This window comes from Capra hircus, chromosome 7 (genome assembly GCF_001704415.2).
Source record: "Capra hircus breed San Clemente chromosome 7, ASM170441v1, whole genome shotgun sequence".
Lineage (NCBI taxonomy): Eukaryota > Metazoa > Chordata > Mammalia > Artiodactyla > Bovidae > Capra > Capra hircus.
Window position 1 is genome coordinate 20,491,709 of NC_030814.1, and position 16,597 is coordinate 20,508,305.

The 16,597-nt window shown below is 41.5% G+C and overlaps 1 protein-coding gene across 4 annotated transcripts in view; it reads right to left on the reverse strand.

Annotated features, from left to right (window-relative positions):
* The window catches only part of POLR3G (RNA polymerase III subunit G), a 51,541-nt gene that overhangs the window by 34,146 nt on the left and 798 nt on the right, over window positions 1–16,597 (reverse strand). For all 4 annotated transcript variants that reach the window (XM_005683428.3, XM_005683431.3, XM_005683430.3 and 1 more), the window contains exon 2: window positions 1,750–1,871. In XM_005683428.3, coding sequence (XP_005683485.1) covers window positions 1,750–1,866 — 117 coding nt within the window. In that variant the 5' untranslated portion in view covers window positions 1,867–1,871. The remainder of the gene's footprint in view (window positions 1–1,749; window positions 1,872–16,597) is intronic.

Below are 16,597 nucleotides of genomic sequence, written 5' to 3' on the forward strand. Positions count from 1 at the left end.
ATTAGTAGGAGCAGTAGCAATAAAAATTTTTTTAAAAAGTAGTAGCAGCTACTATTTAACAAGCGGTTACTACAACCTGGATGTACTCAACATTCAGAATCCATGAATTCATCTAAAGTATCAATAATTCCCCTTTTATAGTGAGGAAGCTGAGAAGTGAATAATCTGTAAGTCCATATAACACAAAAGTGGCCAAGCAGGAATTTGAACCTATATCTTCAATTGTTAAGAATTACAAGTACACACACATATGTATTATGTATGCATATATATTTATAATACAACAGGAGACACCAGGATGACCTAGTCAAACCTTCTGCCTGTGTGGAATTTACATTCTAGGGGAGAAGAATAAGTAAACAAATGGGGTAATGCACAATTTCAGACAATGGTAACTGAGAGAAGGACTTGAAGCCAGGAAAAGGAAAGAGGGATGGACAGAGCCCATGGAGACTGCAAATGACTGGTCCATCAGTAAGCACACACTTCTTGGGAGAGTCACCTGTGAGCAGAGATCTGGATAAGAATATGTAGCCATCCATACAGAGAAATGGGGAGACTGATGGCGCCAGCCAGGGAAACTAACAGGGGAAAATGCCTAAGGGAAACAGGAGACCACCACGGCTAAGGAATGAGGACAGTGGTGGGAAAAGGGTCAGAAGGACATCAGAAAGCCAGATCAGACAGAGCCTTTTAGCCAGTAATAAATTTTATTCCCTGCAGAAAACAAAAGTATGTATTAATATTCCCAAGCTTTAGAAGTAATCTCACACATGAAGAAGAGCTTGTTTTAAAAGGAAATCAATATAAAGTGACATTCTGTCTATACCTGAGATATTTACCTTTGTTTTTAGGCTGCACTGAATATCAGAAAGGAAAAATATCAAGAGTAAAAAGTAGACTCTCCCCCGGTGGGACATCTAGATCCCAATAACATCTGCTCAGGGTCCTCTACTTACAGAAATCTTTCAACAAAGGATGTTTCCTTCTGAAAGACGGAAAAGATTCCTGGAATCTTTTACTATCTGGTTATTTATGACAGATATTTATATTTTTCACATTTTGTACCACAGCACATGCACATCTGGAAAGGTAAGCTTAAGTTTTAAACTAAATGTAAAGTCAAGCATTTGATTAAAAAGTCACACCAATTAAGTCTGCAGCATAATTAAATTTGAAAGCAATACTAAATGTAATAGAAATGCTTATATTTTGAAAAACAGTAACAAAATTAAAATTTACTTTAATAAAATAAGGAACTAAGCAAAAAGGAAAAAAAAGCTCAGTGGGAAAAAAGGGCAAGTGGTATACTAGGGAGCAAAATTAAATTCTATAGATAAAAGATGAGAATAAAGTCATTAAGTGAAGGTCTGGCAAAATAGGAAGTGAGGACCACTATAAAATCTAACTTTACTTTTAAAAATATTATTTTAATATTGGAATATATAAATAACAGTATTGTAAGATACAAAAATTGAAAAAATATTATAGATCACAAAATATTGAATATATTCAGGGAAAAATATATATATATAGCTTTTTGCATTTCAAGAAAGTAGTCTGAAAATTAGAAATGTTTCAGAAAAGAACAGTGGAAATATTTAAATTAAAGGTAAGTGACCATGTCTTTTACTTTCATACAGTTTAGGATATCGTAATGATAGCATATATTCAAGTCTTATATAATATTTCAATTCTCTCTCAAACATGAAAAACATCCTGTGAGAATTTCGCTGTTAATATACTTACAGGAAATAGTGGAGGTGGTTTTAATACGACATCAGGTAACTTGTCACCTCTGCTAAATCCAACTGCTTCAATGTTAAAGGTATAAGCAGCACGTCCTCTTCCTTTATTCCCAGCCATTGTAACTAGTTATATCAGAAAAAGCAGACACATTAACACACTATTACTGTTCAGGTTTCATGGTATTGCAGTTCAGTTCAATCACTCAGTCGTGTCCGACCCTTTGTGACCCTATGAATTGCAGCACGCCAGGCCTCCCTGTCCATCACCATATCCCGGAGTTCACATCCACCAAGTCCGTGATGCCATCCAGCCATCTCATCATCTGTCATCCCCTTCTCCTCCTGCCCCTAATCTCTCCTAGCATCAGAGTCTTTGCCAAAGAGTCAACTCTTCGCATGAGGTGGCCAAAGTACTGGAGTTTCAGCTTTAGCTCATTCCTTCCAAAGAAATCCCAGGGCTGATCTCCTTCAGAATGGACTGGTTGGATCTCCTTGCAGTCCAAGGGACGCTCAAGAGTCTTCTCGAACACCACAGTTCAAAAGCATCAATTCTTCTGTGCTCAGCTTTCTTCACAGTCCAACTCTCACATCCATACAGGACCATACTGGGAAAACCATAGCCTTGATTAGACGGACCTTAGTCGGCAAAGTAATGTCTCTGCTTTTGAATATGCTATCTAGGTTGGTCATAACTTTTCTTCCAAGGAGCAAGCGTCTTTTAATTTCATGGCTGCAGTCACCATCTGCAGTGATTTTGGAGCCCAAAAAAATAAAGTCTGACACTGTTTCTACTGTTTCCCCATCTATTTGCTACGACGTGATGGGACCGGATGCCATGATGTTTGTTTTCTGAATGTTGAGCTTTAAGCCAACTTTTTCACTCTCCCCTTTCACTTTCATCAAGAGGCTTTTTAGCTCCTCTTCACTTTCTGCCATAAGGGTGGTGTCATCTGCATATCTGAGGTTATTGATATTTCTCCCGGCAATCTTGATTCCAGCTTGTGTTTCTTCCAGCCCAGCGTTTCTCATGATGTACTCTGCACATAAGCTAAATAAGCAGGGTGACAATATACAGCATTGATGTACTCCTTTTCCTATTTGGAACAAGTCTGTTGTTCCATGTCCAGTTCTGCTGCTTCCTGACCTGCATACAGATTTCTCAAGAGGCAGGTCAGGTGGTCTCATATTCCCATCTCTTTCAGAATTTTCCACAGTATATTGTGATCCACACAATCAAAGGCTTTGGCATAGTCAATAAAGCAGAACTAGATGTTTTTCTGGAACTCTCTTGCTTTTTCCATGATCCAGTGGATGTTGGCAATTTGATCTCTGGTTCCTCTGCCTTTTCTAAAACCAGCTTGAACATCAGGAAGTTCATGGTTCACATATTGCTGAAGCCTGGCTTGGAGAATTTTGAGCATTACTTTACTAGTGTGTGAGATGAGTGCAATTGTGCGGTAGTTCGAGCATTCTTTGTCATTGCCTTACTTTGGGACTGGAATGAAAACTGACCTTTACCAGTCCTGTGGCCACTGCTGAGTTTTCCAATTTTGCTGGCACATTGAGTGCAGCACTTTGACAGCATCATCTTTCAGGATTTGAAATAGTTCAACTGGAATTCCATCACCTCCACTAGCTTTGTTCGTAGTGATGCTTTCTAAGGCCCACTTGACTTCACATTCCAGGATGTCTGGCTCTAGATTAGTGATCACACCATTGTGATTATCTGGGTCGTGAAGATCTTTTTGTACAGTTCTTCCATGTATTCTTGTCACCTCTTCTTAATATCTTCTGCTTCTGTTAGGTCCAGACCATTCCTGTCCTTTATCGAGCCCATTTTTGCATAAAATGTTCCCTTGGTGTCTCTAATTTTCTTGAAGAGATCTCTAGTCTTTCCCATTCTGTTGTTTTCCTCTATTTCTTTGCATTGATCGCTGAGGAAGGCTTTCTTATCTCTTCTTGCAATAAGTTTGCATTCAGATGCTTTTATCTTTCCTTTTCTCCTTTGTTTTTCACTTCTCTTCTTGTCACAGCTATTTGTAAAGCCTCCCCAGACAGCCATTTTGCTTTTTTGCATTTCTTTTCCATGGGGATGGTCTTGATCCCTGTCTCCTGTACAATGTCATGAACCTCATTCCATAGTTCATCAGGCACTCTATCTATCAGATCTAGGCCCTTAAATCTATTTCTCACTTCCACTGTATAATCATAAGGGATTTGATTTCGGTCATTCCTGAATGGTCTAGCGGTTTTCCCTAGTTTCTTCAATTTAAGTCTGAATTTGGCAATAAGGAGTTCATGATCTGAGCCACAGTCAGCTCCCGGTCTTGTTTTTGTTGACTATATAGAGCTTCTCCATCTTTAGCTGCAAAGAATGTAATCAATCTGATTTCGGTGTTGACCGTCTGGTGATGTCCATGTGTAGAGTCTTCTCTGGTGTTGTTGGAAGAGGGTGTTTGCTATGACCAGTGCATTTTCTTGCCAAACTCTATTAGTCTTTGCCCTTCTTCATTCCGCATTCCAAGGCCAAATTTGCCTGTTACTCCAGGTGTTTCTTGACTTCCTACTTTTGCATTCTAGTCCCCTATAATGAAAAGGACATCTTTTTTGGGTGTTAGTTCCAAAAGGTCTTGTAGGTCTTCATAGAACCGTTCAACTTCAGCTTCTTCAGCGTTACTGGTTAATTTTCATGGTATTGCAAGAAAAGTGAAATCAACATTTAAAAGCAAAATATACTCCACCCCTTAGGTTGCATGGCTCATTTAAAACACTTCTGGAAAGCAAAACTTGTAAAGAAACAAATGTGGGATAAACTGATTCCTAAACATGTCCTTCTTAGTCAAGCTTGGAAGGTATGGTGATGATGGTCTCAATGACCTCACACAGACTGGCTGGAGGGCTGACCCTATGGCGTCTTTGTGATGCTGCCCCAACCACTGTGCGGTCAGCTGGTACGATTCTCTCCACCCCTCTGTGTTTCTGCAATGGGATCTCAGATATGCATTAAAAATGTGGACCAGCAGGGGCTGTGCTGATGAACACGGGACACCTTGTTTTCCAAATCAACTTGAAGACTATCAGCAGTCATACATACTTTAAACGTTTAAATGATTTATTTGTCCCAAAATCTGAGTGTCAGAAAGAATTCTTGAGATCTATTCCAAAGTCCTCCTTTTAGAAATGGGAATGGACTCATAAGACTTTGAACAGGTCTGTCCAAGCAGAAAAAATTGTTAAACCTGTGCTCTGTAACTTTAGGGATAAAGTTATCATTGTTAGAGAACAATATCATTCTTAAGTCCTATACTGAACTTCTGAGTCATCTGAAACATGACTACTCTATATAGTTGATGCTTGAACAAAATGGGGTTAGGGGCACTGACCACCCCACGCAGTCAAAAATCCGTGTATAATTTTACAGTCAACCTTCCAAATCCATGGTTCTCCATTCTCAAATGCAACCAACCTCAGTTTGTGTACTGTTAGTTTTCACTGAAAAAAAATCCACATATTAAGAGGACCCATTCAGTTCAAGTTTGTGTTGTTCAGTCAACTGTAGTGTAAAAACAGGATTCCTACACTAGGGCCCTTTCGCTACAACTCACTGGACTATAGTGAAGATTATAATGCTCATTCTTTAAATCTTTCCCCCAATGATGATACCGAGTATCATTCAACTCTGTTAAGTCCATGAAAGCAAGAATAGGTCCTCCATACCACTGTAACAGTTACCTCCCTTTTCTCCCTGACCATTTCTGTGTTGAGAAAACCAGATCACTATCCTCTACAATGCTTATCCAACTTCAACCCTAAGGCATGTGCAGATTATTCAGAAATCTTGTCAAAAAGGCAGAATCTGAACCAGCTGGCCAAGGATGAGGCCTGAAGATCGGCATTTCTAACAAGCTCTCTGAAGACAGCAGTGTTACTGGTTTGCAGACCACACTTTGAGAGTAGGAGGGGCAGACAATCTCCCATACTGTGGATTTCAGTGACTGCACACATGAGATGCGGTTTAACATTCCTCTGCTGCTGCTGCTAAGTCGCTTCAGTCGTGTCTGACTCTGTGTGACCCCATAGACGGCAGCCCACCAGGCTCGCCCATCCCTGGGATTCTCCAGGCAAGAACACTGGAGTGGGGTGCCACTGCCTTCTCCTAACACATTCCTCTACTCCCTGTATTTTCTATAAACAGATGGACTAGAGGCTTACTCAAATTTGGGTTTGATTTTTTACAAAAATACTCAAAAGAGATGCTGTTTTTCCTACTGATCACATGACGCATCTGAAGTCTCTTTCAGTGATGTTCTCTGGTCATTGGGGTCACGTGCTATTAGTCTGTTTTGTCCAGTATAAAGTTGAAAAAAAAAGTCCAAACATAAGTGGACCCATGTAATTCCAATTTGTGTTGTTTGGAGTCAACTGTAACATGAAATCAGTTTTCACTTAATGATTTTTAAAACTGCAGGTATTGATGATCATATCCTAGATTCGCAAGTTCACTATGGATTACAATGTGGTGATAAAACAAATTTTATCATCTTTCTTAACTTGAATGCCACCAGTAATCAATTCCCCTCATCTACTATTTAGTTACTATGAAATACAATTCATATAGAAAAGATACTTATTTTAATAACCAAGCTCATGCCAGTTGTCCACACTAAGAGAGGGAAAATATACAAATGGCCTTGTTTCAATTGCTGAGTCACTAAAACATATGCTGAATGTATAGAAAGCAGGTCTCCCAAGTATGAAAATTGCTGAGCACTGGAAAGACTGATGCTGAATCTGAAGCTCCAACACTTTGGCCACTGGATGCAAAGTGCCAACTCATTGGAAAAGACCCTGATGCTGGGAAAGATTGAAGGAGGGAGAAGGGGACGACAGAGGATGAGATGGTTGGATGGCATCACCCACTCAGTGGACAAGAGTTTGAGCAAACTCCAGGAGATGGTGAAGGACAGGGAAGCCTGGCAAGCTGCAGTCCATGGTGCTGCAAAGAGTTGGACACAACTGAGCAACTGAACAAGAGCTCACACCTTCACTCTGAGGAAAACCCACCTAAAAAGAGAGTATATCAGCGGTCGTTACTTGATGGAGTATCTCCTGAGAGCTATCGAATTCTGCTGACTCTAAAGTTTCATATTTATTAAGAAACCTGTGGGTGTATAAACTTGATTATCATTAGTGAATGCACTGCCCTTGGCAGAAAAATCAATCCTAACTCTTGAGATACCCTTAATAATTACATAGCATTCTGGCCTAGAAATCCATTTCTTTCTAGCTTGGTTACCATGAGTCAGTTTTCCTGTATCTGGAGAAGTTGCTAAACTTCATTCGCTTCTCCTGCAGAACTGAGAGTCAATGGCTGGACTCTGGTAACAGTCTCTTGGCAAAACAGACAACAGACTCACAAGTTGTGGCCTAAGCTTCACTGTTTGAATCCCTCGAAATCCTTTAAGTTGATTAAGCCATTTCCGTGGTCCTTTTTCATCCTGCTAAGCTTCTTGAATGAAGAGTTTTTTGTTTTTTGTTTTTTTTTTAAACCAGCTTTCCCCATTTTCTCATTATCCAAATCACCCTCTACTTCATGTGGGCCAATTTCATCCAGTTAATATTGAGCATTCCAGGCATTCAGACAGCACTGAACAAAACCAAGTCTCTGCCTTCAGGGCTTATATTTTGGTGGATGAACAACCATAAGTATGTAACATAATATTATATGCTCCTGTAGTGGGTTGAATTATGTCCTCCCCCAACCCCCTTACCTGTGAATATGACCTTCCTTGTTTGTAAATAAAGTCTTTGGAGATGTAATCAAATTAACATGAGGTCATAGGAGATTGGGCTTCCCTGACAGCTTAGTTGGTAAAGAATCCTGTTGCAATGCAGGAGACCCCAGTTTGATTCCTGGGTTGGGAAGACCCACTGGAGAAGGGATGGGCTACCCACTCCAGTATTCTTGGGCTTCCCTTGTGGCTCAGCTGGTAAAGGATCCACCTGCAACGGAGGAGACCTGAGTTCCATCCCTGTGTTGAGAAGATCTCCTGGAGAAGGGAAAGGCTACCCACTCCAGTTTTCTGGCCTGGAGAATTCCATGAACTGTATAGTCCATGGGGTTGCAAAGAGTCGGACACAACTGAGCGACTTTCACTTTCACTTCACTTTCATACAAGAGAAGGGTGAGCCCTCTCCTAGCGACTGATGTCCTTATAACGGGGGTGCTTGGGCAGACAGAGGCACACAGGGGAAACACTATGTGAAGATGGGAGCACAGACTGGAGTGCCATAGCAGCAACCCAGAAACATGAGGAGTGCCAGGAACCACCAGAAGCTGGAAGAGAGGCGCTGAACATTCTCCCTCAGAGCCTCCAGAGGGAACAAACTCCGCTAATACCTTGATCTCCGATTTCTGTCTCTAAAAATGAGAGAATAAATTTCTGTTGTTTTTAAGTCACCCAGTTTGTGGCAGCTGTAGGAATCAATATAGCTCTGAAGAAAAATAAATCATGGTAAAGGGGTAAAGAATAACGAAGAGGTGTAGTACTGACTTTTTCACACAAGTGCAGTCTTTCTGTGGACAATAAGCTGGAGCGGTGGTGTTCTGTAGAGGGACTAAGAGTTTTAAGACAGAGGAATGAGGTGAAGATGGCTATGCTGCTGCTGCTGCTAAGTTGCTTCAGTGTCCGACTCTGTGCGACCCTATAGATGGCAGCCCACCAGGCTCCCCCATCCCTGGGATTCTCCAGGCAAGAACACTGGAGTGGTTGCCATTTCCTTCTCCAATGCGTGAAAGTGAAAAGTGAAAGTGAAGTTGCTCAGTAGTGTCCGACTCTTAGCGACCCCATGGACTGCAGCCCACCAGGCTCCTCCGTCCATGGGATTTTCCAGGCAAGAGTACTGGAGTGGGCTGCCATTGCCTTCTGCAGAAGATGGCTATGCATGGAAGGCAAAACAAGGGTAGGAGAGGAAGCCCCAAGATGCAGTATCTGAGGAAGAAGCTCATGCAGGTGAGAAGCAAGGAAAGGCTGATTAAGACCAGAACTTGTGGAGCCCTATGTGAGCTTTGGTAAAAGGTTTGGCTTTTATCTTATTGTGATGGGAATGATACTGAGGCAGATGCTGAAATGCAAAGGTCCCTAACAGTCCTCAGTGGCAAAATCCACTGGACTATTCCCCTTGTTCATGCTCTTAGATGTCAAAGGTATGCTGCTGTTGTTCAGTCGCTCAGTTGTGTCTGACTCTGTGTGACCTCATGCACTGCAGCATGCCAGGCTTCCCTGTCCTTCACCAACTCCTGGAGCTTGCTCAAACTCATGTCCATTGAGTCAGTGATGCCATCCAACCATCTCATCCTCTGTCGTCCCCTTCTCCTTCCTTCAATCTTTCCCAGCATTAGGGTCTTTTCCAATGAGTCAGCTCTTCACATCAGGTGGCCAAAGTATTGAAGCTTCAGCATCAGCCCTTCCAATGAATATTCAGGGTTGATTTCCTTTAGGACTGACTGGTTTGATCTCCTTGGTGTCCAAGGGACTCTCAAGAGTCTTTTCTCCAGCACCACAGTTTGAAAGCATCAATCCTTTGGTGCTCAGCCTTCTTTATGGTCCTGCTCTCACATCTGCACATGACTAATGGGAAAACTATAGCTTTAACGATATGAACTTTGTTGGCAAAGTGATGTCTCAGCTTTTTAATATGCTGCCTAGATTGTCATAGTTTTCCTTCCAGGAAGCAAGCGTCTTGTAATTTCATGGCTGCAATCACTGTTCACAGTGATTTCGGAGCCCAGGAAAATAAAATCTGCCCCTGTTTCTATTGTTTCCCCATCTGTTTGCCATGAAGTGATGGGACTGGTATATGCAAGGCATACCACTCATTATTGCCTCCGTCCTTATGAAACTGTCTATTCTCCAGGCTTTAGTCTGATTGCAGGTTCTTCTAACTCATGACCAGTTTTTGTCTACTTCTCTTCTTAAAACTTCCTAAATATGGACTTCCTTAAGGTTCAATCTACAGTTCGGCTCCTTATCTTTGGAAAAAGCACCCCCTCTCAGGGTTTTATAACATCCTCCATACAATTACCTCTACCACTAACCTTTGTTCTGACTTTCATCCCATTTTCTTACTACCAAAAGAATATTTGGACGGTACCTTAAACTCAGGACTTCCCTAGCAGCTCAATGGTAAAGAATCTACCTGCCAATGCAGGAGACGGGGGTTCGATCTCTGGGTTGGGAAGATTTCCCTAGAGAAAGACATGGCAATCCACTCTGGTATTCTTGCCTGGGAAATCCCAAAGACAGAACAGCCTGGCAGGCTATCGTCCAAAGGGTTGCAAAACAACTGGACACAACTTAGAGACTAAACAACAACAATCTTAGCTTCAAATACTGAGATCATCTCTCTATAGTAACTAGCTCACTCTTCATATAGAATGTCCCTATTCCTGTCCACAGTATGCTATTTCCCCAGTCACCAAGAATTGAAGATTTGGACTGAGTCAGGATTGATTTACCATTCTGTTTCACCCCTCCATTGGAATCAATCATCTAAGTGTTTTCAAAATGTCCCTTCCTTTCCGTTTTCTCTACCATAATTCAGTTTGGCTCTTTCTACCTCACTTTTGATGGCTGCAGATTCTGTAGTATCCCCTGTTCTTCCCGTTTACTTTATTCTGTCACACTATTCATTCTAAAGCATTGTTCTGATTAAACGCTTCTCTTCTCTTCCCTCTTGGCTAGATAATCAAGTCCAAACTTGCTATTCCAAGTATTGAGAGCCCTTTTATGATGCTTGCACTGATCCTCCTGACTCACTGGCCTGTAATCATTTCTTGACTAGCACTCTTTCCACTGGAAACCACTTCCTCCTTGTCTGGCTGCATCCCTTTTCACCTTAAGATCCAATTTAACTTGCTCAACATCACAACTGTCAGTTCCTCCCAACTTGCTTTTGGAAAGATTCTTCTGTTTAAATACATGGATTTTTAAAAACTGAGGTGATATATTTTGCCATTATCTTCAATTCTGGAAGAAATACAGACAATGTCTCTTTTGAGAAAAGCATCTTTTCCAAAGGAGTTTCACTTCCATTTTTCTGTTTCTTCAAATATATTAACACTAGAAATCTTATATTCCCCACTGTTTAGCAGAATACTCTTTATACAGCAAGTCTCATAATCAACGTTGCTTCCTTATTTATTGACTTATGGTTGAACGCAAAAGTAGGAAGTCAAGAGATACCTGGAGTAACAGGCAAACTTGGCCCTGGAGTACAAAATGAAATGGGGCAAAGGCTAACAGAGTTTTTTCAAGAGAAGAACCAATCATAGCAAACACCGTCTTCCAACAACTCAAGAGAATACTCTACACATGGACATCACCAGATGGTCAACACTGAAATCAGATTGATTATATTCTTTGGAGCCAAAGATGGAGAAACTCTATACAGTCAGCGAAAAAAGACCAGGAACTGACTGTGGCTCAGATCATGAATTCCTTATTGCAAAATTCAAGCTTCAACTGAAGAAAGCAGGGAAAACCACTAGACCATTCAGGTATGACCTAAATCAAATCCTTTATGATTATACAGTGGAAGTGACAAACAGATTCAAATAGATCTGCCAGAGTGCCTGAAGAACTATGGACAGAGGTTTGAAGAACTATGGACGAAGGTTTGGGACACTGTACAGGAAGCAGTGATCAAGACCATCCCCAAGAAAAAGAAATGCAAAAAGGCAAAATGGTTGTCTGAGGAGGCCTTACAAATACTTGAGAAAAGACAAGGAGTCAAAGGAAAGGAGAAAAGGAAAGATACACACATTCGAATGCAGAGTTCCAAAGGATAGCCAGGAGAGATAAGAAAGCCTTCCTCAGTGATAAATGCAAAGAACAGAGGAAAATAATAGAATGGGAAAGACTAGAGATCCCATCAAGAAAATTAGAGATACCAAGGGAACATTTCATATATAGATGGGCTCGATAAAGGACAGAAATGGTAGGGACCCAATAGAAGCAGAAGATATTAAGAAAAGGTGGCAAGAATACACAGAAAAACTATACAAGATTCAGGACCCAGATAACCACGATGGTGTGATCACTCACCTAGAGCCAGACATCCTGGAATGCAAAGTCAAGTGGGCCTTAGGAAGCATCACTATGAACAAAGCTAGTGGAAGTGATGGAATTCCAGTTGAACTATTTCAAATCCTGAAAGATAATGCCGCGAAAGTGCTGCACTCAATGTGAAACAAATTTGGAAAATTAGCAGTGGCCACAGGACTGGAAAAGGTCAGTTTTCATTCCAATCCCAAAGAAAGGCAATGCCAAAGAATGCTCAAACTACCACACAATTGCACTCATCTCACATGCTAGTAAAGTAATGCTCAAAAGTCTCCAAGCCAGGCTTCAACAGTACATGAACCGTGAACTTCCAGATGTTCAAGCTGGTTTTAGAAAAGGCAGAGGAACCAGAGATCAAATTGCCAACATCTACTGGATCATCGAAAAAGCAAGAGATTTCCAGAAAAACATCTAGTTCTGCTTTATTGACTATGCCAAAGCCTTTGACTGTGTGGATCACAATAAACTGTGGAAAATTCTGAGAGAGATGGGAATACCAGACCAACTGACCTGCCTCTTGAGAAATCTTATGCAAGTCAGGAAGCACCAGTTAGAACTGGACATGGAACAACAGAGTGGTTCCAAATAGGAAAAGGAGTACGTCAAGTCTGTATATTGTCACCCTGCTTATTTAACTTATATGCAGAGTACATCATGAGAAATGCTGGGCTGGATGAAGCACAAGCTGGAATCAAGATTGCCAGGAGAAATATCAGTAACCTCAGATATGCAGATGACACCACCCTTATGGCAGAAAGTGAAGAGGAACTAAAAAGCCTCTTGATGAAAGTGAAAGAAGAGAGTGAAAAAGTTGACTTAAAGCTCAACATTCAGAAAACTAAGGTCATGGCATCTGGTCCCATCACTTCATAGCAAACAGATGGAGAAACAGTGTAAACAGTGTCAGACTTTATTTTTTTGGGCTGCAAAATCACTGCAGATGGTGACTACAGCCATGAAATGAAAAGATACTTGCTCCTTGGAAGAAAAGATATTACAAAAGTAGACAGCATATTAAAAAGCAGAGATGTTACTTTGCCAACAAAGGTCCATCTAGTCAAAGCTATGGTTTTTCCAGGAGTCATGTATGGATGTGAGAGTTGGAGTATGAAGAAAGCTGAGCACCAAAGAATTGATGCTTTTGAACTGTGGTGTTGGAGAAGACTCTTGAGAGTCCCTTAGATTGCAAGGATCAAGCAAGCCAATCCTAAAGGAAATCAGTCCTAAATATTCATTGGAAGGACTGATGCTAAAGCTGAAACTCCAAAACTTTGGCCACCTGATGTGAAGAAATGACTCATTGGAAAAGACACAGATGCTGGGAAAGATTGAAGGCGTTAAGAAGGGGACGACAGAGGATGAGATGTTTGAATGGCATCACTGACTCCATGGACATGAGTTTGAGCAAACTCTGGGAGTTGGTAAAGGACAGGGAAGCCTGGTGTGCTGCAGTCCATGGGGTTACAAAGAGTCAGACACAACTAAGCCACGGATCTGAACTAATGGTGATTTGATGAGCAAATTTCCCCTCAGAAATACAACTTATTCAGCTAACTATTAAGAACTTTTGTTTTCGTTTGTTATCTTCTGGAACTAAGTTTGGGACCTGGTTGTACACAGGAATCATCAGGAGAGTTAAAAAAAACAACAGCATAAAGAGAAAAAAAATAAATAAACCCTCCAACACCACCCCAGAACAAGGAAATCAGAATCTGCAGAGGTAGGATTTAGGCAGTACTGCTACTGCTAAGTCACATCAGTCATATTCAACTCTGTGCGACCCCATAGATGGCAGCCCACCAGGCTCCCCCATCCCTGGGATTCTCCAGGCAAGAACACTGGAGTAGGTTGCCATGTCCTTCTCCAAGGCATGAAAGTGAAAAGTGAAAGTGAAGTCACTCAGTCATGTCCGACCCTCAGCGATCCCATGGACTGCAGCCTACCAGGCTCCTCCATCCATGGGATTTTCCAGGCAAGAGTACTGGAGTGGGGTGCCATAGGACTTTTTAAATCACCCCAGGAGACTCCAGTGTGTAACCTAAATTACAAACCATGGCTCCAGACTGAACTTCCCATTATATAGGAAAGTGAGGCACTGAAAGGTCAATGGAGCACCTAAAGACAGAGCTAATTCCTAACAAAGTCAGGACTGGGTTAAAAGTTCAGGTTACCTTTCCATTGTCCTTATATTTATATTATGCTGCCTATAGCACACTTTGAGGTTAGCTGAAGACGTTTCAAATCCCGGCAATATCTTTAATCTTTACAATGAACTGAAATAGCAATGGCAAAATAAATTGGATTGAAAGATGTAAAATCAGATGTACTACCCTTCCTTTTTGGGATGCCTCCTGAAAATTCGTATTCAACACTATTCTGAGAGAGCTTCATGGGTGCAGTTCAAGCACCCAGGAGCTGACCTGTGAAAGCCTATTCTAATTAATAACAGAAACAACCCTGAGGCAGAGATTGAGCTCAGTTCGGAAACTCCTTCTCACTCTAACGTTTTATGAGTTGTAATTGTGGCTGAACTGTGCTGTCCTCCACGGATCACACAGTTAAGTTTCTTGCACATATTCCCGAGGTGAATAATACACAGATACAAGCAGACATGGAAGCTAGGAGAGGCACTGAAAGCCAGGTCACAGTATCTTTCCTGATGAATGACACCTAAACTGCCCTAATTAGAAACTAATAGTCATGCTGACCTTGTCTCCATCTCCCTTGATCCCCTCATCTAACCACAGAAGACAAACAGCTCTGTGTCTCTTTTTACTAGTTTGCCTTTCCTTACTTCTGCCTTAGTTCAGGGCTTCAGCATCTCTTGGCTGGATCTCTAATACAGAACAAGTAAACTTCTCATGGCTGCCTGTCCATGCTCAATCGCTTAGTCGTGTCTGACTCTTCACGACCCCATGGACTGTAGCCCTCCAGGCTCCTTTCTCCATGACATTTCCCAGGCAAGAATACTGGAGTGGGTTACCATTTCCTCCTCCAGCGGATCTTCCTGGCCCAGGGATTAAAGCCATGTCTCTCTGCATTGGCAGGCAGATTTTTTACCACTTCTCCACCTGGGAAGCCCCTCTAATGGCTAGACTCATCCTTTCAATCCATTCTCCAGTCATCTCTCTTGAACACAAACCTTAATGTATCACTCTTCTTAACTAACAGAGCTTTGGCATCTAATTTTCCACCTCTTGCTTCCTGCACCACCCTCTCACCCCAACTCTAACCACTCCCAAATCTGCTATTCCCGCTGTCACATGTTGCGTCCCTTCTGCCTGGAGTGCCAAGTCCACCTGAACAAGGCTCACCATCACTGAAAATTATATGCAAATACTACTTCTCTTCTACCATTTCTTTCACCCTAAGTGGAGGCAGACCTATCTCTTTCCTGTTTCCCAAGTGTTACACTGCTTTGGGGGCTTCCCAGGCGGCGCTAGTGGCAAAGAACCTGCCTGCCAGTGAGGGAGACATGAGAGATGCGGGTTCGATCCCTGGGCTGGGAAAATCCCCTAGAGGAGGGCATGGCAACCCAGTCCAGTATGCTTGTCTGGAGAATCCCATGGACAGAGGAGCCTGTGTCCATAGGATCTATGGTCCATAGGGTCACAGAGTTTGTCATGGCTGAAGGGACATAGCACACACACTGCTTTTATTGCCCTTTAAAAAATCATGTTGTAATTGTCAGTTCTTGTCTATCCCCTCAGTAATTTCTTCAATTATCCACTCTTCAAGTATTTATTAAATACCGTCTGTGTCAGACCATCTTCTACACAATTGGAACATAATAGTGAACAAAACAAAATCCCTGCTTTCATAGTGCTCACAGTCTATTATGGGAAATGGAAAAAAAAATGTACTTTATAGAAAGTGTCAGGTAGTGATCAGTGCTATGAAAAAAAAAACAGCAAGAAACATGGGTGCTATTATAGAAAGACTAGATAAAGAAGTTCTCCTGTATCTTGTAATATTTGAACACAAACCTGACACAGTGAAGGAAAAAGTCATGCTGAGAACTAGGAAAGGATATATAGAAGAAAGTGTACAAGAAAGATCTGTAAGTGTGAAGGCCTCTTTGAAGACTCATTCACCTTTTCCTGTCCTATTACTAACCAGAGCCTGGCAAAAGTCCAATAAAAATTGGGAGAATTATTGCTGAGCTCACAGCCTGGTAAGGGTATCACTGCAATTCACCTCCCTTTGACTAGAGGAAAAATAAAATGACAGAGAGGTCTGTATGTCCCTGCTGAGATCATGCTAACAGTGGTCTTTTAAGGCCAGCTCAAATTGCTACTCCGAAACAGTTCCTTCCATGCATATTCTCATAGAATCTAGTTTTCACTTTCTCTGGGGACTTAGCTCATTTGCTTTATATTGCCAATATTTGTGTGCAAATATTATCTTCCTTCAAGTTCCTTGAGAACCCAGATTGTGATCTTAAAAAAAAAAATTCTGTACTTTTACACATCACTTAGCTTGCAGAACTGAATGTCTGGATAAATTCTAACTAGGTTAGGCAAATATTCAGAAAGGCTACATCCTCATCCAAGACTTAACTGTAGGGGAGGAGAATACACCTCTCCCTCTATGAAGGCTTATTAGTTGCTGCCACAGTAAGTGTTTTCATAATTATCTTTCATAATGCTGTCTCATGAGTCTTCATAATTTTTCCTGGCTGAGCAGGGAGGTTAGTCAAGTTCTCAAGAGAATTTTTGAAGCCTA